This window comes from Echiichthys vipera (genome assembly GCF_963691815.1).
Source record: "Echiichthys vipera genome assembly, chromosome: 9".
In the NCBI taxonomy this organism is placed as follows: Eukaryota; Metazoa; Chordata; class Actinopteri; order Perciformes; family Trachinidae; genus Echiichthys; species Echiichthys vipera.
Genome location: NC_139834.1, coordinates 29,816,917 through 29,841,052, shown reverse-complemented (window position 1 = coordinate 29,841,052; position 24,136 = coordinate 29,816,917). Strand labels below are relative to the sequence as shown.

The 24,136-nt window shown below is 40.2% G+C and overlaps 2 protein-coding genes across 2 annotated transcripts; one reads left to right on the top strand and one right to left on the bottom strand.

The window, feature by feature from the left end:
* atp6ap1a (ATPase H+ transporting accessory protein 1a) lies at positions 1-16,044 on the top strand (the record flags this gene model as incomplete). Its single annotated transcript, XM_083920607.1, has 11 exons — positions 1-131; positions 3,860-3,986; positions 5,148-5,222; positions 5,374-5,567; positions 6,550-6,590; positions 6,936-7,021; positions 7,101-7,250; positions 11,578-11,735; positions 12,429-12,479; positions 12,761-12,998; positions 14,371-16,044. 11 exons carry the CDS (start codon positions 1-3, stop codon positions 14,578-14,580), a joined length of 1,461 nt encoding a protein of 486 aa, XP_083776733.1. The 3' UTR covers positions 14,581-16,044.
* A 971-nt stretch (positions 16,045-17,015) lies between these two features.
* LOC310951193 (L-rhamnose-binding lectin SML-like) lies at positions 17,016-22,990 on the bottom strand (the record flags this gene model as incomplete). Its single annotated transcript, XM_083919316.1, has 8 exons — positions 17,016-17,026; positions 17,372-17,475; positions 18,553-18,685; positions 18,789-18,833; positions 20,494-20,603; positions 20,709-20,844; positions 22,801-22,887; positions 22,972-22,990. 8 exons carry the CDS (start codon positions 22,988-22,990, stop codon positions 17,016-17,018), a joined length of 645 nt encoding a protein of 214 aa, XP_083775442.1.
* Between the last annotated feature and the right edge of the window lie 1,146 nt (positions 22,991-24,136).

Here is a 24,136-nt window from a genome sequence, read left to right as displayed (position 1 = left end):
ATGGCGACCACAGGGACACCGCAGCTCCGCCGCATCTCCGCCCGTTTGGCCGTTTTTCTCACCTTACTTAGCGTATTAAACACGGGGAAATGCGACGAACAGGTGCCGCTTATTCTGTGGACGAGCGAAGGGTGAGTAATATTGAATTTATTTCGGTTTTTTTTCGTCCTACAGAAGCGTTTAACGGGTTAGCGGGAGGTTGACGCTCTTATTCCCCTGTAAGCTAACAACCGTCAGTGTCTATTGATGTTGTCAGGATGTAACGTAACAGTTAGCGTCGATACTCTGCTATAATATGAATAAAATACAGACTAAACTGTGGTTAATTTAACTTTTTTAACTGTAAAATTAAGGAACATGATAATGTCCTATAATCATCATGAACGGCAGGTGCCGTATCACCTGTCATCTGGCAGTGAGCCGTTCATTACCTTTAATGTGTCAGAGATAAGAAACATTTTAAGATTTCAATGGGTTCATTTCAAATCATCCATTTATAGATCACATGTTTTCTCATTTAAGTTAGTCTTTATTGACAGAAAGTAAAAAAAAAAATAGAATGGATGTGAACCTAGAAACCTTCCAAGAGCAGTTAAAGTCAATATTAACAGCAATAATGTGCAGTGCAGTATTTGTACTTGAGTATTTTACTTTTTAAAATTATTTTATACTTCTTGGTTACTCCATATTTACCTCTGGCTACATGTCCGAGGTAAATATTGGACTTTTGTCGTGCCATGTTGAAATTAAAGTCGATAGGTCGAGAATAAAGCCTAAAAATTGAGATTGAAGTTGAATTGTTGAGAATAACGTTGAAATGTAAAGAATAATTTTGGAAAGTTGCCAATGAAGTCGAAGATGTCAATAATAAATTTGGTTAATCAAGAATAAAGTCGGTTATTTTGAGAATTAAGTCGAAATATTAACGCTAAAGTCAGAAGATTGCGAATAGAGCCACAAAGGCGATAATAAATTAGGTAAACCAAGAATAAAGTAAAAAAAAGTTGAATTAAAAATCGAATAGATATGAACATAGAAACCTTACAAGAACAATTACAGTCAATATTACAAGACAACAGCAGCATTTATTCAAACACTGTGCTTCGGTACAAATTAGAGGTATTTGTATTTAACTTGAATATTTCTTTTTTTTATGTTAATTTATACATGCAAGTCTCTGTATTTACCTCTGGCCACATGTCATCCCAGGGTCTTTTTAGGCAAATTAGGTCATCAAATAAGCCATCAAGACAAATTTTTTTTGTGTATGAACTATTAACGTCGATTTTCCAGAGAAACGCTAACAGCCTGTCTCGGCTAACACCGATTAGCTCGGGGCAGCAAGTTGGAGGCATTCAAACATCTTTTTTAACCACTAACACTGCTCAAAATAACAGCAAACCTCTGCAGTAGCATGAGAAGAGCCCCTTCACAGAAAACAAAGCACCAACAACATAGTTAGTGAACCCAGAGTTTATTAAAAGAGTGTTTTAAAGACTTACCTACTGGCCCCTGTACTAGCTCCTCTCATAGTAAAGTCCATTCAGGTCAACTACCAAATACAATCCAAATAGAAGGAGCCCATTGATGATTTATTCCAGCTGAACACGTAAACGTTGTCGTTTGCTGCAGACACGGTAATCTCTCTGCCTCAGCGTCTCCATCAGCGGCTCATTGTCCAGATTTAAAACAATAAGCCACTGGTTTATCAGAGCACGGTCATCGTATCGCCATGGCAGCCTATGAAAAGTTTCTGGGTTGTAAGCTTTCATTTTTGTTTCACAGCTGGGAAAAATACAAACACGAACCATTCTGTCACTCCTCACTTAAAGTTGCAGGCGAGTCGTCCTTACCCTTGGGTCGTCCGGCAACATACACCCCCTGACCCCTGACCCCTGACCCCTGACCCCTGAGATCTGCTTAATGTTTCGGTGCTGCAGGGAAAGCTGTGTGGGACTTTTCTAAACCTAATTAACTTATATTTCACCAAACTGCTACAAACCACAGGGTTTACGTGTTTTACTGGAATAAATCGTCAATGGGCTCCTTCCCTTTGGATTGTATTTGGTAATTGACTTGAATGGACTTTACTATGAGAGGAGCTGGTACAGGGTCCAGTAGGTAAGTCTTTTAATAAACTCTGTGTTTACTAACTACGTTGCAGTGGTGCTTCTGTTAATGTGTAGAGACTCTTCTCATGCTACTGCAGAGGTTTGGTGTTTTTTGGAGCATTATTAGTGATTAAAAAAGACATTTGAATGTGCCCAACTTGCTGCCCCGATCTTTTTTGTGTTAGCAGCGACTAGTTAATAGTTGTTACACGAAAAAATGGTCTTGATGGCTTATTTGATCACCCAATTTTCCTAGAAAGACCCTGGGGATTATTCTACACCAGAATTTCCCTTTAAGAATAAAGTCAAAAATTGAGAATAAAGAATATTAAGTTTAATTGTTGAGAATAAAGTCAAAATGGAGAGTTGAAAAAGTTTAAAACTTCTCGATATATTTCGGCTCTCGAAATGCTCCTAATTTTTATCCTCCTTATACTTATATATCATAATATAGTCTATAACTATAATTCTCTTCCATACCTAACTTTTTAAACAAGACAAAGGAAATACAATTAACACTCAATATATATATTTGAAAAGAGATGCATAAAATGAAATCAAAACAGACTCAGAAGGAGTATAAGTATGTAGGATATAACAGTATAAGAAGTAGTTATATTAGAGTGCCAGATTTTCCAGGTGAAATAATCTTTTTAAAGCTACAGTCGGCAAGATTTTTTTTCACTATACTCTGATAAAACAACATAAATCAGCCAGTTTTAGAAAAAAAAAAAAAAGAACACGCCTTTACGTGCAACTAGAGCCTTCATTCATCCTGTCCACTGAGTGCATGTCTGTGAGGGCTGACTGACAGTTTGTGCACACGCCACAGATCCCCCCTCGCTCATGTTATAATATCACTAGAACCTAGCTGCTTATAATCTATACTTTTAATCACATTGTTAGTTTCACAACTTTAATATCAGCACAGAAACAGGGATGTGTGTATTGTCATCTAAGTATGAACAGTTACAGTATGTACGCCAAGCTAGGCATATGCTAAATGACGTTAGCAATTGCTATCTTGAGTAAGTCAGCCAGCCTACCGGCGTGTAGCGTAAATGGTAAATACTTATATAGCGCCTTTCTAGTCTTCTGACTACTCAAGGCGCTTTCACACTACTTGCCACATTCACCCATTCACACAGACATTCACACTGATGGCAGTGGACATCTACAAACCATCTAATCTAATCATTCACACCACATTTACACACCCATGCGCAGCACGGGGAGCAATTCAGGGTTCAGTGTCTTGCCCAAGGACACTTCGACATGTGGACCGGGGGAGCTAGGGATCGAACTGCCAATCTCTCGAATGGAGGACGACCCACTCTACCACTAAGCCACAGCCACCCCTACACAGCGTGTACTCCATCCTGTTGATTGATACTGAAGAAAAGGGCTTGTTCACAGAAATCTGGTGCATGCACTGACATGCACGAGAGTGAGCTCGGTGGTAGAGGGGGAGGGGCGTGAAAGTTGTAAACATTCAAAATCTGGCAAATTCCCCTCGATCTGACTGACTTGCTGACTGCGGCTTTAATATACAACGAACAAGGACATGTGTTATCTCCATTTCAGAACAGCTACAGTCCTGTGTTGAATGTTCGATTAGCTGTTTTCAGGAAAATCAGATGTTTTTAGACCTGTGACTTGGATTTAATTGTAGTACGTGAGATGAGAACAAGACGATATGATCACTTCATCGTTGTGTTTTTACATCCCGGTTCCTCTTTCTCCTCCAGGATCTCCCTCCCAAGTCAGTCGCCTCCTGCAGCCGGTCACATCGTTGGGCAGCAGCAGCTGGCCTCTTACCTGGAGAAAGCTCTGAACGTGGGCCCAAAAAATGTGGTGCTGTTCCTTCAGGACAAGGTACACACACACACACACACACACACACACACACACACACACACACACAAAAACAGACAAACACAAACAGACAAAGACAGACAATGTCTGCCACATACAATTAATTTACAGTTTGTGAACACGCCCAAAGCATCGCAACACCTCAAATACCTTTACCTATGATGGTACATAATGCTCAGGGTCTCTGCAATCTACTGTTTTTTGTTCTTGTCTCCTTAAGCTGCTACGGTGTGTGTGTGTGTGTGTGTGTGTGTGTGTGTGTGTGTGTGTGTGTGTGTGTGTGTGTGTGTGTGTGTGTGTGTGTGTGTGTGTGTGTGTGTGTGTGTGTGTGTGTGTGTGTGTGTGTGTGTGTGTGTGTGTGTGTGTGTGTGTGTGTGTGTGTGTGTGTGTGTGTGTGTGTGTGTGTGTGTGTGTGTGTGTGTGTGTGTGTGTTGGTGTGTGTTGGTGTGTGTGTGCGTGTTGGGGTGTAAGCTTGTCATTTTAAATGTGTCTTTTAAAGGTCTAGCCTATTCTTTTTTATGCTTTCAATTTTAAATTATTTCTGCACTTTAAGGGATTGTACTGTGAATTTCGTTGTACTGGTACAATGACAATAAAGACAATTCAATTCATCATCACTAAAATAAATGCCAATGAACAGGCTGATTGTTCCATATAATAGGTCTATATCGTGAAAAAAAGGAATGGAACGTTAAATCTTGAACAGCCAAATCTGATTAGAATAAAAAAACCTGCGATTTGGGTACAACCCTTAGGAAATTAACTGTGATGTCTTAAGGCTCATTTATGCTACCATTTAGTTTTTAGTAGAGTGGTACGTTATCAACGTTCTAATCGTCACTGCCCTTCATGCGTCCTTTATGTTGGAATGGACGTTGAGCAAAACATCCTCTAGAGGGCGTCGCTCAGATTCAACAGAAGACTGTCCGTATCTATATGTGAATCTAATGTAACGAAATGAGCCTTTAAAATTACTCCTTTACTGTCACTTGTTCTCTAAATACTGCAATTTTATCTTATAATGATTCAAAACTGAAAACTATTCACATAAAATAATTAAAAAAAACAACTTTAAAAATGATATTTACGTATATCCAGCTATTTATTGTTTTCTATTTTCCTTGTGTTTAATTGTTGTTTGTTTATTTGTCTCTTCTGCAGATGAGCATTGAGGACTTCACCATGTACGGAGGAGCTTTTGGAAACAAGCAGGACAGTGTTTTCCCCAACCTGGAGGTACGATGATGATGATGAAGATGCTAACAGTCTTTCACACTCTCAACCTCTGTTTTAAAGTTCCTGGTAAACATCAGAGGAAGCATCAAAGTGTGTTTGGTTCACTTGTAACTCCTCTGTGGGAGGTCACTGACGGATGTTTTGTCTCCAGGGTGCTCTGATGTCCTCGTCCTCCCCTCTGGTGTTATCCGCTGTGTCTTGGCCGGCCTCCAATGCAGTGATTGGCCAGCTGCAGGACCAATTAGAAACTTCCCCTCTGTACATGGACGCCGAGACACTCAGCCAGCTGAGACTCAACGCCTCCTCACCCTCCCTGCTGGTGTTTAGGCTGCCCTACGGCATCGGGTAAGTGCACCGGACTCGAGTATAATGTTACATAAATATCAAACTACTAATTTTACAAAAACAGTTTTTTATGTTATGTTAACATATTTAATGCAGCACTTCTGAACAAAACCCACTTATAATAAAACACAGGCTTGTTGGACCTTTATTGAGACTAGAACCATTAAAAATAGATTTATACTCATGGAGGAATTGTTGCGGAATCCAAAACCATGGCCTATGGGGGAATTGTTGGGTCTATGTAAACCATGAATAAGTCATAGAGTGTGGTCTTTACCTACTCCGTATGTTAAAGTGTTCTGAGATAACTTTGGTTATGAATTGGCACTGTAAATAAAATTTAATTGAATTGAGGTGTCTTTTAAAGGCTGCTGTACATTTTACAAACCACCAGATGTCCCCGCGCTGCTGCGTTTGAAGCTTTTTTTTTCAGCACTAATGTACAGAAAACTTTCTTTGATAAAGTCTCAGTGAAATGAGAAAATACATCTTCACAGTTTTAATCCGGTGTCCCTTTGTTCTTTTATCTGTTTTTTTTTTATCTGCCAAATATATGTAGAACACCTCGGGACGTCTGAACTTTATCTTCCCGCTCTTTTGATTTGAACCCCATATTTAAGAGTACGCTCAAAACTTTCCTCTTTGACATAGCTAGGGCTTAAGAGCCCCTAGCTATGTTGTTATTTTTTAGATGATTGTGTCAGGACAAATGACCCAGCTCTATGTCCTCCACAGAGCTGGGTCTGTTTGGCGTTCCTGCCTGTTATAGGGAAGGTTTTCGTTGCCACTGTACTCTATGGAGGAATTGATGGGTCTATGTAAATCATAAATAAGTCATAGAGTGTAGACTAAACCTACCCTGTAAAGTGTCCTGAGATGACTTTTATTGTGATTTGTCACTATAAATAAAATTGAATTGAATTGAATTGAATCATGGTAATAACTTCCCTCACTTTCTTCTCCTAACCTCGCTCTCTGTCAGGGCTGATCTGATGTCTGCCAAGGAGATTCTCAGTGGAAACGGTAAGTCTGTCTTAACCCCTCTGATGACTCTGAACCAATCAGTGATTGAATATGTTTTTACTTATTTATTCATTTTGTGACTTTATTAGGAAGTTCATGAGAACATGTATTAAAAGAAAGGAAAAAGAAAAATATATGTTTCAGTACAGATACGCACAAATGGACAAAGAATCTGAACAAAAGGCATCTACTTAACTTTATATACAAGTGAAGTAGTGATGATGATACATATAGCTAATAATAAAACTGTAAAAAACATTAAACACACACACCCACATAGTTTTTACTATGAAAGTCATCAGTTTCTTGGGAAATACTGTGCTGATAATGAACACTGATCTTCAGATGAGGTGATCGGTCAGGTGTTGAGCACCATGAAGACCCAGTCTGTCCCTTACACAGCCATCTACACCGCCCTGCAGCCCTCCAGGGTGAGTCTGTGCCCATGTGTTTGTTATTAATAATGTGTCTCCGTTAGATTCATGTTTTCTGATCCGACTGTCTCCGCAGGAGGCTGCGTCTCTCTCAGTGGAAGCAGGTGTTGGCGGAGGACGCTCACTCCTGCAGGCCAGAGGTGGATATCGGGAGAGGGAGCGAGAGAGGGAGAGGCAGCGCAGGATCAAGGAGAGGGCTGGGATCTACGGGCCAGTGGAGTTTAAGGTGGAGTGATTTGATGTCTCTTGTTAAGCCCTAAAAGTCAAGTATGGAGATGTTGTTTATAAAACCTAAAAAAATACAATAAGAGGCCGTGTGTCAGCAGAGATCGACAGACTGCCTTTTTTTCAGCTAATATCAATTGTGATTTAAAGATTTCCATCTTAAGTAGGAACCAGTGAGCGGTTTGAAATTATTGAGAGACTTTTTATGCAGGGTGTCCACGCATCCTTAACAAGTCTTAAAAAGTCTTAAATTCATGTATCTAAAATTAAGGCTTTAAAATGTCTTAAATTCCTTTAAAATGTTATAAGCTGGTCCTAAATAAATAACTAAAAGGTCTTAAATTTGTTGGGGCCGGACTATTGAATGTTATATCATTTTTTCTTTTTGAGAAGGAGCTGTTGGTGCTGATATAAATGGTAATCTGCGTGCTTGCTAGCTAGTCTGCGACTATGGGTAAGTTCGGGCAAATTTATTGAGAGTTGTCTGGACAACGTCTGTTGGCTCACATCTGTTGCCAACAGAGGCGAGACCAGATGCATTCTCTGCAAAACGACATTTAAACTCGGCACCATGGGGGTTAAGGCTGTCAAATCCAATAGCGGAATCCAAAACCATGGCCTACGGGGGAATTGTTGGGTCTATGTAAATCATGAATAAGTCATAGAGTGTGGTCTATACCTACGCTGTAAAGCAGTGACGTGCGGTCAGGGGAGGCAGGTGAGGCTGTGCCTCCCCTGTCATCATGAGAGGAAAAAGAAACGAACTAATAAAATAACACAAGTATTAATATTTATCCTCTGGACTATGATTTTGGTGTGGTTCTTAATGTATTTTGACCGTTTTTATAGTAAAAATCGCAGAAAATTCTGTATTTCCTATTTAAATAAACGGAGTCTCTTCTGAGCCGAGAGGTGAGGCACGGACAGCCCAGCCTCCCTCCAGATTGCGCAATCACTCACAAACTGTATTGAGCGCGTGCCCTCTGCGCGTGCTTGTTGCCATTTCTGTTTATGTTTCCAATATGATCAGGGCCGGAGTGGTACTCATTTTCAGCCCTGGAGTTTCATACCTCAGACCGGCCCACTTTAGATCACGACCTATTATATTAAAATAATGTAATTATAACTTTACATGTTAAGCAAACAATAGCGCACTGTTCTCTAAAGCCTTGTAATTCCTACTGTAATTCTTACTATTACTAATGATCAAAAGTATAACGGGCCACTACTATCAGTGGGGCAAAGAAAGTGGTTTTATTGGAACTGATGCTTGCTTGTTCACACACTAGCTCACCTGTTTCTTCCTCACCACTGGCTCCTGGCTCTGCCTCTGACTCTAAATCATAAAAATGTTCATAAATCTCGTCACAAATCTCCCCTTTTTCAAGTCAAAAATTCAAGTCAGTTTCATTATTGTAGTGCTGAATCCTCTATCATCATCAATTGCAATCTGGGTCCAATCAGCTCTCGTTTACATCTTCATGCAGTGTTTGTTTACAGCCTGCGCGCAACGTGATTCCCGGCTAAACGTAAGCGATTGGTTATGGCAGATCCAGAGTGGCACTGGGCAGATCCAATAGTTTTAAATTTCAACAGACACCTGCCTGCCAAGTTAGTTAAAGTCTATCAATTGAGTAGGTCCAGACTCTCTGTGCAAATGAAATGAAGTACGAGTCTGGTAGGACCAGGCTAGGTCTACACCATACTCTTCATTATCTCATCTCATCTCATCTCATCTTCATCCGCTTATCCTGGATCAGGTCTCAGGGGCAGCAGCTTTAGCAGGGGACCCCAAACTTCCCTTTCCCGGGCCACATTAACCAGCTCTAACTGGGGGATCCTGAGGTGTTCCCAGGCCAGTGTGGAGATCTAATCTCTCCATCTGGTCCTGGGTCTTCCCAGAGGCCTCCTCCCAGCTGGACGTGCCTGGAACACCTCCCCAGGGAGGCGCCCAGGGTTCATCCTTACCAGATGATCCTGAACCACCTCAATATTCACTTAATGAGCAATCCTACCTGCACACTCTGGACCTGTGGGCTGATGGCTGGTGCTTGGTGATGCATCTTGTATCTGAAGGGCTACAAATCCCCTAAAGTTTGTGGCCAGTTATGTGGCGTTGCATCATAATATTATTTAAATTATGTAACGTTAGGTTAGACAGGCTATAAGAAATTATTATGCCAATTATTAGTAACATTCAGGGTTGCCGCGGTATGCGGTATTACCAGTGGTTGAGGCCAACACCGAGTTATTTTGTATTCTTTTTTTCCAGTAATAAAAAAAAATCCGGTCTTGTGTGGAACGCGGAAGACCGGTTCCACACAGCAACGCCGGTAATCAAACCCCGGGAAGCCCAATCCCTACGAGAGCTCCTCGTGCTACGGCCATCCGGAGGCGCACAGAGCTTTTGGCCGTGATATTATATATAAAATTATATTATACTATTATATGATCGTTATAAGACGCTGTCACCGAGAATTTGCGCGCTGCCAGGCGCTGTCACCGAGTGTGAGAGGAGAGTTGCCGGTTTTTGCACATTTGGCTGCATCTGTCTCCAGGGCCTTTCTCTTTTTAATCCTCGCTTTTTCTGCGCCACCCTTGCTCTTTTTATTTTCCATTTTGGTTTATTATTTTCCTTGTACATCTGTGGTTGGAGCTAGGCAAACATCACTGAAGTGTGCGGACTAGTGCACGACACGTACGTTACATCAGGCTGCGTCTGCGTCTGTGCCTTGTTGGTGGCCGTGCCCTTAACCTGCGTCCGCGTCCCAGTTTCATTGGCATGATCTAACAGACCGCCAGCTCCCTGATATGACCAGCGACAGCGGTAACAGCATACACGTGATACCCACTCCACTCAGTGCCATGACTGAACACCGGCACAAAATAATTAAAAATAATAATTGAACACCGGCCCTCGCGGCCCAAAAGTCAGACCGGCCCACCGGGAATTGTCCCGGTCCTCCCGATTAGCCACTCCGGGCCTGAATATGATGGTTGAGGACACTTTTATTAAATAAAAGCATACGTCTTCTTTTCCATGGTGTTCAGGAATGTATTTTACGTATGTGTGTAATATTTACATCTTATTGATGTGACATAAATCCACAGGGGAAATGCCTGGCTTGAGGCAGGCAGTACCTCTGCCTCAAGGCAGGCGGCGATAGTGAGCAGCCTGATAGCCTGCAGCCAGATCACGGTGAACTCTGACCTGTGTGCAAAAAGTAAACACAGAAGTGTGCTGTGCGACGCTGTAGAGCTTAGCGACAAGCTGTCATTTCTCCCCTTGAAAATGGAGGATTTGATTTCTAAACTAAGACATTTTTCAAAGCTGGACTTTCAGTCAGTAAAGGAAAGATATACTGCAATATACAGTCATTTACAGTAAAGGTAAGATATGCTGCAATATATAGTCATTTACAGTAAAGGTAAGATATACTGCAATATACAGTCATTTACAGTAAAGGTAAGATATACTGCAATATATAGTCATTTACAGTAACGGTCAGATATACTGCAATATATAGTCATTTACAGTAACGGTCAGATATACTGCAATATACAGTTGCACTGGTGTTTTAAAAATGGTTTTCAGCATCCTATTCTCTCCTCCTATCCTATTGGCATCCTACTGTATGTTTGTAAATCTGACTTGTGAGTCAGTGCCTCCCCAACCCCAACCCTCACTGCACGTCACTGCTGTAAAGTGTCCTGAGATAACTTTTGTTATGATTTGGCACTATAAATAAAAATTGAATTGAAATTGAATTGAGACATATCAGTCCACACGGCAACTAGCACTGACCTGAGAGCAGCATTTGGTGCAACACCAACAATGAAATTGAGGTTTTGTGGATTTTAAACACAATGGTCAAGCAGCAGTTTTTAAAAACTCCAATGAGGGGATAGGAGATCTCTTCTGTTTGTTTCCTGGCTCACAAATTGCGAGCAGTTTTACTTCCGGAAAGGAGAAGACTGCCTATTTAACTCGTTTTGGACCTTTTGGCTTATCTGCAGCATCAAAAACTTTTTTTTTTGTTCAATAACCAGACAAAAAGTAAACCTGAATGAGTCTCATTAAGTGACACACATGCTATGCTTGAATTTGTAATAGCGGTATCCAAAACCATCGCCTATATTTATAGTGTTTTCGGTCTTAAATTTCATTCAAGGTGGCATTTAAAGGGTCTTAAAAAGTCTTAAATTTGACTTGCTGAAACCTGTAGATACTCTGTTATGGGATTTGTTAATAATAAATATATGCAGCAATCTTCATCTTCATGGTCCAATTCTCATCTTCTTCACCTCTTTTCTCTGTCGTTCTACAGGAGGGAGAAGAAACCTGCATCCTCTTGTGGGCGAAAGGCCTGTCTGTGAAAATCCTTCGGAGCGGTCGCTGGGAGGACCATGACCTGACCCCGTCTACCTTCGGGGAGGGCGTCAGCCCCAAACTGCACGGTTCCAGCTGCGACAAAACCAAAGCCAGGTAGCTCAGTTTATACCTGGACTGAATTCATTATCAGTGAATAATGTCATTTATTGCCACGTCTTCACACACCAGGGCATTTTTTTCGTTTAGTTAATTCATATGTCAATATGTTTTTACCAAGCTGTTGTTTTTGCCACACATTGTGATAAAGCGTTGAGCAAAGCATTGAGTTCCAACTATGAAGATTGCAGATTTATGACTCCTTTCAACCTCGACAAAAGAAGCATATACCAGATCCTCTCCTTCGGTTCTTACCTTTCACAATAAAAGCCCTGGGCATAGAATTGGCACGGTATAACTGGTTACCAGAGGAAACTCAAGTACACATTCCCAAAAGTAATCTCAATGAAGTAGCTTACAGTAGCTCAGTGAAGCTTTTCTTGCTTTGAGACTCCTCCGCTGGTCTGGCGGAGCTGCAGCACTTGTGCTCAAACTGCAGCTGCTGTACATTCACTTGATATCTTTAATCTGTAACTCTGCTCTGCTCTGATCGCTCTGTCTCGTCCGCTCACATCACAGCTACAGTCTCTCTCTTTCTCACTCGCGTCATCTGAAACATGTTGTGAACCGGCCGTGGTCAAAGAACCGGCGTGAATATTCAAACGTTTTATTGAACAGCTGTCGTTAATTCACATCACAGCCGGCAAAATGTGTCTTTTAGAATGAAATCATTTTGTAATTCACCTGCAGGTTGGTTCTTAATTATGAGAACGTTCTCGGCCATCGCAGCTTCAAACTGATGTGAGTCTGCACCGCACACAGACACACACAGACACACACAGACACACACAGACACACACAGACACACACAGACACACACAGACACACACAGACACACACACAGACACACACACAGACACACACACACAGACACACACACACACACACACACACACACACACACACACATATTCAGCATCTTGTGTTGTGTTTTCACTGTGAATTTAAGCCTGCAACACTATGATTCAGTTCTGTTAATGGATCAGTGTAACCTTCGATAAACCCCCTCTGCGTGTCTCCAGCTTTGCTATGAGCCAGCGTCACTTCAAGGTGTCTGCTCGCCGCTGGTTCACACTGGACGCCGTGCAGCTGGAGTACGACGGGACCAAAGCCACGTTTAACGGCAGCAGAAACATTTATGCCCCCGCTGAGTACTCGTACCGCTGCGAGTCCGTTACCAACTTCCGCTGGCCATTGCTCGTCCCACGCTCATCCAAAGATCCTGCCAATCAGTGGAGGGTCTCTTTTGAAGACTTTCAGGTAAGAAAGTGATTTAATTTAATTCATTACAAGGTGTTGTAGCTCATATAAGTGAATGACCTCCAAACAGAGACACGTTCAACACACAGAATTTTATTCAAGCTAAATGTTAAAAGAGAGAAATTAATAAGTGTGAACCTGTAACTCTACAGACAGGAACAGTAGAGATGGATCATTAAATGAATAACTGTGAACCTGTAACTCTACAGACAGGAACAGTAGAGATGGATCATTAAATGAATAAGTGAACCTGTAACTCTACAGACAGGAGCAGTAGAGATGGATAATTAAATGAATAACTGTGAACCTGTAACTCTACAGACAGGAACAGTAGAGATGGATCATTAAATGAATAAGTGAACCTGTAACTCTACAGACAGGAACAGTAGAGATGGATCATTAAATGAATAAGTGAACATGTAACTCTACAGACAGGAGCAGTAGAGATGGATCATTAAATGAATAAGTGAACCTGTAACTCTACAGACAGGAACAGTAGAGATGGATCATTAAATGAATGACTGTGAACCTGTAACTCTACAGACAGGAACAGTAGAGATGGATCATTAAATGAATAAGTGAACATGTAACTCTACAGACAGGAACAGTAGAGATGGATCATTAAATGAATAAGTGAACCTGTAACTCTACAGACAGGAACAGTAGAGATGGATCATTAAATGAATAAGTGAACCTGTAACTCTACAGACAGGAACAGTAGAGATGGATTATTAAATGAATAAGTGAACCTGTAACTCTACAGACAGGAGCAGTAGAGATGGAGAATTAAATGAATAAGTGAACCTGTAACTCTACAGACAGGAGCAGTAGAGATGGATAATTAAATGAATAACTGTGAACCTGTAACTCTACAGACAGGAACAGTAGAGATGGATCATTAAATGAATAACTGTGAACATGTAACTCTACAGACAGGAACAGTAGAGATGGATCATTAAATGAATAACTGTGAACCTGTAACTCTACAGACAGGAACAGTAGAGATGGATAATTAAATGAATAACTGTGAACCTGTAACTCTACAGACAGGAACAGTAGAGATGGATCATTAAATGAATAACTGTGAACATGTAACTCTACAGACAGGAACAGTAGAGATGGATAATTAAATGAATAACTGTGAACCTGTAACTACAGACAGGAACAGTAGAGATGGGTAATTAAATTAACTCTAATTAAATTCTAGAGGAACCCGGATCTTGGGATTTGGGAACCACTGACCCACATTTTTAAATTTAAAACAAACAACTGATGAATCAAGAAAATGATTGACAGATTAATCCGCATTGAAAACAATCATTAGTTGCAGCATAAACATAAAACGCCTGTTTTCGTAACTTTCCGCCCGCAGATCCAGGGCTTTAACGTGAGCGGCAGCGACTTCTCGTATGCCAGCGACTGTGCCGGCTTCTTCTCTCCTGGCATCTGGATGGGTCTGATGACCAGCCTCCTCATGGTGCTCGTGCTCACCTACGGCCTGCACATGATCATGCAGCTCCGGACCATGGACCGCTTCGATGACCCCAAGGGCCCGGCGATCTCCGTGCCCCAGACGGAGTAATACACACGCACAGCTGACTTCCACTTTGCGTCGATTCCTCCTTTCTGTCCCTCAAACACTTCTCTTACTCCCACCTTTACATTCCACTTCCCGTTCATCTGTAATTGGGCATTATGGGGACTAATAGCGATGTTGTCAGAGTGACGGTTTAGTCTTCGCTGCATCTGTGTCAGTTTATACTTGTACACTAAAATGTGCATCCCTGAGACGGAACAATCTAGTTTCCAGGTACCTCCAGTCTGAGCTTCTCGTGTATTAAAGACCTTCCATGAACGATAAATGTATAACGGATCTGTGTCACCAGTGGGACAGTTTTTGTCTAAATTCTATCAAACTTTTCTGTTTAACCTACAAATATAAATGCGGGTTTAATGTTTAGAGTTAATTTAATGGAGTTAAACTAAAGTCTAACTTCTTATCTTTGTAACCAAATATCGGTTTAATGGCCTGATTTGTCTTTGTGTTTAGAAGAGTGGCAAAAAGGACGCTAACACCGCTGAATTAGCTGTGTGCTCCTCTCTACTCAGACACCCCGATCTCCTCACCGTAAGCACTGGGAGCTGCTGGTCGTCCACATTAAAATCAATGCTGTCAAAAACATCTAGGACCGTTCTTCAGTCCTTCACAATAAAAGCCCATGCTTTAACAGCTCAAAAATACACCGTAAAGTCTTCTTCATTTCCATTTTTAATGTAAACCACCACCTGAGCCACTCGCCCAAACTATCTGACTGCTTTCTCTCATCAAGGTCACTTTATTTTACTAATTAGACATGAAAATGCCCATGTACAAATATGAAATTTCACTTGTAGATTATTGGAAGTGTGTAAATTAATCCTACTAGCACTTCAGTGGTGAGCAGTAAAAGCACCACGAAAATGCTTGGTTTAAAAGTGGTTCTAACTCAAGTGAATCCACACCGCAACTAAAATGACAACAACAGGGGAAAACAATATCGGATGCCACCTTTCATTGGTTTTTGAAACACGCTGTTAATACTCGAGAGACAACGGGAGCTAGATTTTTTCAGGGGATTAAAGGGATACAATTGTACATAAAGGGACAAAAATAACTTATGAAAATTAATTATGAAATGCTATTTATTGGTGAAACTCATTTGTGTGTGTGTGTGTTTACAATTGTGTTTGTGTCTGTGATTAGACAGGGAACATTTTCTGTATGGATGATTATACATCAACCATATCCAATGAACTATTCTTGATCAAAGGGACACTTCAGATTATCTTGTTTATTAAGGCAATGGAAACATGAGCGGACCACTGAAGTACAGCATTAACAGTGACACATTTGTGAGGTATCTTCATGTTTGTCTTATTCAAACATGAGCTTCAGTAACTGTTTTCATTATTGAACACTATTGTTTACCCGTCATAATTAACATGAACACTATATTTATTACTCAAGTCAAGCTTTTCACAACTGAAGTGCACTGAAAATGCGACATTATTATTTTTCTGTTTAATTTATTTTGTGTTTGTTGTGAATATCATTGATGTAAGGTCCTGAATGTGTCGTGCTGCTGCTGTGACCCCAATAAAACATCTGCGGAAACTAAGGTGTCATTTTATCTTTCTATTAAAAACACATTAACAGCCAAAATCTTGGAAGAAAAAAAAAGGCCAACAGACATCAATTCTGCAACGTATTAAAGTTTATTCTACAATATGACTTTATGACTTCATCATACTATACTCATTTTTTCTTGTGTAGAAAAGTAAATTGAGTAAGTAATTTCATGATATATTATTTCATACTAATACTTTTAAAATATTTTTTACAACTTTTTTTGTCATTTACTTTTTATTGGTTTTTGATTTTGCATACAAACAAACAAACAATAAACATGAAGATCTATAGACAAGTGTAAAAATATCAAGGGGAAAGTAAAAGCATGCAGAGGGGACTGGTAGACACCACCTGTCGTGAAAGGTAAAGAGGAAAGTAAAGACATACAGTATTTTGATGGTCCAAACTGACATTACCTAAAGTCCAGTCTAATGGTAGAGACTTATGTAATCCATTTTTGCCAATTATCAATAAAAACCTCTTTTTCGTGATCTTAGATTAAAGATAATTCTTTCCATTACACAGATGCTGTGCCCAGTCTCAATACATTCATCTGCACTCGCTGCCTCTCTCTTCAGCCATTTCTTCAGTCTTGTTTCTAACACGCCACCAGTAATATTCTCAGCAGATATTTATCCACTCCAAAATGAAAAGGTTGTTTTTGTAGGGTGGCACGATAAACAACACAATAATGAAATCAAATAAAAACAGAATCAACCTAGTGTTAATTAAGGTCATTTGAGTATAGCAGAAAATCAAAGTTACATGGTTTTTCATTTAGATTAACAGTATCTATGTAGCATTTCTTTTTAATTCAAACTGGATCAGTTCATTTGAGAAAATATCGTTCACACAGGATCTGCAAAAGAACACATATTCATGTTAGCAGCTCGTTAAGGTGAAACATCTCATTTATAATACTTATTCATTATGTAGTAATTGTTAACACTCAAAGGTTTTGTTGCACTTTAGATACAAACATGACGTCACTGAATAACCGGATGCTTTTGAATTCACAGATTCAAACCTAAAATATAAGATTGGCTGTTTTCTATTGCAGCACCTTTTGTTTTTGTTTTTAGCAGTTTGTTTACAATATTATATAGAAATCTTCCTGCATCACTGTTTTCTTTTAGTCCCCCTCAGGACCACAGTTTATCTTCAGTAGAGGGAATCAGCCCAGAAGGGACTTTGAGTGACTTACATTCACAGGTGTAAGCCACCTCCAGGTACTTGTAAGTGTGGGGGCAGGGGTCTCCAAACACGGGGTTACTCGCTCTCACAATACAGCTGTTTTTCCCATTGCAGCTGTGGATGCAGATTAATGGGGATGAACACAGGTTTGAATGTGCACTGAGGTTTATGAAATGTGGCCAGAGTACATTTACTTAAAGTTGTTCTCCTTCAGGTGTTGATGTATTTCATAGTGTGATGAGTTCCTCTCTATCCCAGAGTGAGGTAAAACAATGGTGGTTGATCATGTGACCCACTAATGAAAACACTTGTTGTCTCTTTGCTGAGTATTCCCATCTGTGTGTCTGTGGAGACATTCCCTCTCTAAATGGAAACACACCACCATGTTAGTGACACTGCTGACAGTGGTTGGTCTGCTGCTGGACCTCCTCACTGCTGGTTATGCTGCGTTCACTGAAATCTGAAATCTGGAACTTCACACTTCTGAGTCAGGCTTGTAGTAAGGACAGAAGTGTAATAGGAACACGTGTGTGTGTGTGTGTGTGTGTGTGTGTGTGTGTGTGTTTGTGTGTTTGGGTATTTAAGAGGTGAAGTAGAGAGGTGAATGTGTTTCAATAAACACAGATAGTGACCATGAACGTGACAAGATGGAGGCTCTGAAAGAACAGACTCACCTGCAGTTACATCTTATTAGAAACAAGGGGTCTTAAATCTTATGGAGTACAACTTTAAGTGCTGCACTTAAAAACACGTGTGAGGTTCTTGTTATTCCCTTGCCCGACGGGTTCAGGGAAATTATGTTATTTGGAAAAATTACAATCACAGCTGTTATTCATGGAATTTTAACCCACTTTTATAGCATAGCATCAAATATCTAATTAAAGCCAAACTCATCAGAAAAAATAACATTTGAGCTTGATTTATCTGACAGCTTTTCACAGAACACGAAACAAAGAGTTTATAAAACATGATGTTACGTTATAATTTAAACTACCCATACAAATACAGCTAAAAGTATTGTGTGGTACTAGGAGTTTTACTTGGGTAAAGGCTCTGATTATTTCCTCTTCTGCATCTGGGTGGGATCTGAGAGACGCATGCTATCGTGCTGGAGGTCTAAAGTTAAATATAGACCATGATTTTGATTTCCACAATCCTCAACCTCAAATCAATAAAGACTTTCAGCTGTACCTTTCAGCCACTTTGCTCGTGGGACCAAAGCAGTCGGCATTTTCGACCTGATTGGCAGGTCGTTGGTAAGAACACGTGGTGCGGTCACGCCGTCCATAATCGGCACCGTACACAAATATAACCTGACCAACATCTGGAGAGGGGTTGGAAGATAAAAGGCAGGAGACAAAATCTGCATGTACGATAATTAAATTAAATGAAAATATCATATTACACAAAAGAAATTGTAATCTTACCACAATAAAGTTGTGCCAAAGAGTGCTCGCATATATCAAGGCGAACTGTCAAAGCAACATAAATCATGTCAGACGTCATTACAGACCTGTGTGCGTCTTCACTAAGTATTTTTTGGTGTTGTGGACAGTTAGTAAGCTATTGTAGCTTATGAGCTAACTGCTAACACGCCAACTGGGAACATGCTGACCAGTCACAATAGCTCTCAGAGATTCTGTTGCGTGCCGTTGTCCCTCGCTTGTTCTCAGGATCGTATTTCGCAAGTAAGAAGTTTTCTTCTCTAGTGTTTTTCTGATTTTTCTGTTGATCTTGGTGGTGCCTGCTGCTGTGGTCCTGCATGACGCTTCCTGCTGCTATTATTACTATTACTCATATATACTATCATTAGTCTTATAAAGGATAAAATGTGTAGCCATAAAAACACCATCAGTGGTGTGTCTCACTGTATCACAGCTGTTATTACCACTACTTGTTATGAATTGGCATTGTAAATAAAATTGAATTGAATAATATAGATTTTATTCTAAAATGCTTTCTCTTCTGTGTTTGTGACTTAAAGGGATAATTCTGCTTTTTTGAAGTGTGGTTGTATGAGGTACTTATACATAGTCAGTATATTAGGTTTGTAGCTGTATTGTAGCTGCTATTGCCACTACTCATCATTGATCATGTTTGCCACCATAATTATTATCATTTTCATATTCTGTCACTTTAGCTGTGCTTGTTTCTACTATTCTGTTGTATTAACTGCCTTAACATATACGTCATATTCACATTACTATAAATATTATAGTTACTGTTAGGCTTTGCTTGCATCTCTGGAAGTGTGTCTGTCTGTCTCTCCCTGTCCATCTGTGTGTCTTTTCTCTCTTTCTCTCTCCTTTTCTTCCTCCCCAACCGGTCAAGACAGATGGCCGTCCTCCACAGAGCTGGGTCTGTCTGACGTTCCTGCCTGTTATAGGGAAGGTTTTCGTTGCCACTGTACTCTACAGAGGAATTGTTGGGTCTATGTAAATCATAAATAAGTCATTGAGTGTGGTCTTTACCTACTCTGTAAAGTGTCCTGAGATAACTTTTGTTATGATTTGACACTATAAATAAAATTGAATTGAATTGAATTGAATTAGGGACGGTAGATGGCGGTCGGCACGTTTGGAGAAACAGACAGGAGCACTGAGAGAGAAGCTGCTGTGGAATTTGTTTCAAAGTTCACTAAAGTTTTCACCTGATGTAAAACATTTTCATAGATTTACTTATAAATAAATAATAATCCTAAACTTCATTTCTATAACTCTTGTGTTATTCTACCATTTATTTTATAAACTTACTTTCTAAGATAGGGCCTTACTTTGCTTTTCATTTTTATGAGTAATACTTGCCTTTGTAAAGCTGACGTAGAAAATAATAATCCTAAACTTCATTTCTATAACACTTTTCTTAACAAGGTTACAAAGTTATTTTCAGAAAAACAAAACTGCAAACAAACAACATTAACAATTTAATAAAATACGAAGAGGGATGATAAAACCCAGCAACATATTAAATGTTGTTTAACACTTCCCTATAAAAAATAAAGACTTATTTCAAAGATGGTTGGTTGTGGTGCGTCTGATCTCAATCCAGTGCAATAGAATGAACCTTTTGCCGTTTTTAAATTCAGGTGTGAGCGGGTATTTCAAACTTGTGTGCTTCATATTAATGACTGACCTGCTGGGACACAGGTGTAGTTGGTCTCTAAATATTTAAAGATGCCGTTGCAGGGATCCGAAGTACGGACAAATTGTATGTTCAGTTCACACACTTTCTTTCCATCACACCTACAGGGAACACAGACAGTACAAACAACAAAAGGTATTGTAACTTAAATATAATTGTACTTTTGGCTAATATCAGAGACTTGGTAGATATTTTGGGCTGGCTACCTTTTCTTGAGGACGCCCACTGTTCCCTGCTGAGAGCACTTAGTGTTGGAAAGCTGCTGTTGAGATTTTCCTTCACTGCAGGTCTCAGTGTCTGCACGTCCATATAGAGCTGCCTGCACACTGATCACTCCACTGTCTGGTACACAAAGTCACTTTATTATTATTATTATTATAGATATTAGAAACTCCATTTTTACACTTGTGTATCACAGTATCTCAGTTACTGTATGGAGGGTTCAGAATTAGATCAAAGCTATTATCCCATACCAGGAAATTCATTTAGTCCAGTGCTCAAGACACCAATCCACAGTAAACAACAAACACAGAAGACAACAACATAGTCATCATAAAACCATCGACTGCATAAAAAATGGACGTCGCCTCTCCATCCGGGTCCGTTCTCTCAACTTGATCCAATCGTCCACGCCTACTGGAGTCTCCATCCTGTCAGACTTTGACTCCGCCTCATTTCCTCTGACCAAAAAAGGGCATTGTAAATAAAATTGAATTGAGTTAAATTGATTTTATTCTGAATTGCTTTCTCTTCTGTGTTTGTGACTTAAAGGGATAATTCTGTTTTTTGAAGTGTGGTTGTATGAGGTACTTATACATAGTCAGTATATTAGGGACGGTAGATGGCGGTCGGCACGTTTGGAGAAACAGACAGGAGCACTGAGAGAGAAGCTGCTGTGGAATTTGTTTCAAAGTTCACTAAAGTTTTCACCTGATGTAAAACATTTTCATAGATTTACTTATAAATAAATAATAATCCTAAACTTCATTTCTATAACTCTTGTGTTATTCTACCATTTATTTTATAAACTTACTTTCTAAGATAGGGCCTTACTTTGCTTTTCATTTTTATGAGTAATACTTGCCTTTGTAAAGCTGACGTAGAAAATAATAATCCTAAACTTCATTTCTATAACACTTTTCTTAACAAGGTTACAAAGTTATTTTCAGAAAAACAAAACTGCAAACAAACAACATTAACAATTTAATAAAATACGAAGAGGGATGATAAAACCCAGCAACATATTAAATGTTGTTTAACACTTCCCTATAAAAAATAAAGACTTATTTCAAAGATGGTTGGTTGTGGTGCGTCTGATCTCAATCCAGTGCAATAGAATGAACCTTTTGCCGTTTTTAAATTCAGGTGTGAGCGGGTATTTCAAACGTGTGTGCTTCATATTAATGACTGACCTGCTGGGACACAGGTGTAGCTGGTCTATTAAATGTTGTTTAACACTTCCCTATAAAAAATAAAGACTTATTTCAAAGATGCTACTGTGATGTTGGGGGGAGGGAGATACGTCCATCTTAGTGACGTTTACCTCTGAGGAGAAGTGAGGGCCAGCAGCTAGCTGTCACTCAAGAGGCCACGCCCCTAATTATTCATAAACTTTAACCTCCAATAAAATAAAAACTAGCCTGTCCCAAAAAAATTCACCCCCTCAGTGTTTTCATGGAGATATGACCTAAACATGAAGACTAGAATGTTTTTTTGTCTCAGGCCTTAAACAGGTTTAATGATGCTGTGAAAATGGCCTGTTTAACATGGGGGTCAATGAGAAACTGCTCTCTTATGAAACCTGCTCCTAGTGGAGAACTGCAGTTTTTGGCACTTCCTTATTGGATCAACCAGGAAGCCACTGTGATGGGGGCTTGGTTAAAACAAGTCAAGCCACCAGTATGGTCCAAATTTGGGGGCTTGAATAACACCCATCTGATCTCAGATTAAGTCAATATAACAGTCAAAAGTACGCTAACAAGCCTGAGTACGAGGCTGCATAATGTTATACAGGCTGAGGGCTCGGGGAGTAAAGAGTTCTTGTATCGCCGTCTTTTGATCTGATTTTGTAGTAGTCTTTTCCCCGGGTCAGGTTATGGCGGCAGATGACGTTGGATGGAGATGAAGAGGATGGGTAACGTCAGTTTTCTGAGGATGAGTTTGTTAGGGTTAACACTGACAAAAGCATCCAACAATAACCATTATACATATTATTTAAAAAAAGGTTTAGACTGTAACAACCAGCCCCACTCACCTCCCTTAAAACATTGATGCTACACCGTTAAAGCCAGATCTTACGTTCAGTCAGGTTTCTCTGCCGCTTACCACAGTTTAGACGTTGAACAACGGTGGGTTCGTCACAGCTGATAACTCGTTCTGTGGAAACTTTGAAGAAACAGATATGAAGGCATGGGTTCAAGGCATAAATGTAGAAATATATGTGATAAAAACATTCCTTCAGATATTTACCTGCTGTCAAACAGGTCATTGCCAGCACTGAAAAAGACACATCACTTTCAAACTGTTTTTGAGTTTACCGTAAAATACTTCTTTGTACTGAAACACTGAAACATTTGAATGAATATCGTTTGAGCAAAGTATCAGGACCTAAATGCAGACAGGAAGATATCAGACATGTATTGATAAAATATGCGTACAGGCAGGCAGACAGAGAGAAAGAAAGGCTTTGACAATCTGATGGGGAATGAGTGGAAATGGTTCGGTTCAATACTGCAGGGCTGATGAGGGAGAGTGGAAAAGTCTGAGGACATTTGGTGGAATTAATATGACCGGGTCCACTTAAAGCTGCATTCTCTCTAATGTCCAGCAGGGGGAGACTCCACTTAGAGCTGCATTCTCTCTAATGTCCAGAAGGGGGAGATTCCACTTAGAGCTGCACTCTCTCTAATCTCCAGCAGGGGGAGATTCCACTTAGAGCTGCTCTCTCTCTAATCTCCAGCAGGGGGAGACTCCACTTACAGCTGCATTCTCTCTAATGTCCAGCAGGAGGAGACTCCACTTACAGCTGCATTCTCTCTAATGTCCAGCAGGAGGAGACTCCACTTAAAGCTGCATTCTCTCTAATGTCCAGCAGGGGGAGACTCCACTTAAAGCTGCATCCTCTCTAATGTCCAACAGGAGTAGACTCCACTTAAAACTGCATTCTCTATAATGTCCAGCAGGAGGAGACTCCACTTAAAGCTGCATTCTCTCTAATGTCCAACAGGAGGAGACTCCACTTAAAGCTGCATTCTCTCTAATGTCCAGCAGGAGGAGACTCCACTTAAAGCTGCATTCTCCCTAATGTCCAGCAGGGGGAGACTCCACTTAAAGCTGCATTCTCTCTAATGTCCAGCAGGGGGAGACTCCACTTAAAGCTGCATTATCTCTAATGTCCAGCAGGGGGAGACTCCACTTAAAGCTGCATTACCTCTAATGTCCAGCAGGGGGAGACTTCACTGGCTCCATAAAGAAGTGTGATTGTATAGAAGTCAATGAGAAAATGAGCCTAAACTTCTCTCTTGATTCTGCAGGAAGAAAAACACTCTGTACAGACGGTTCATAAAATTAAGGACGGACCACTCAGAAATGAGATACAAACGGTACAGAAACAAACTGATTAGAATCCTAAATG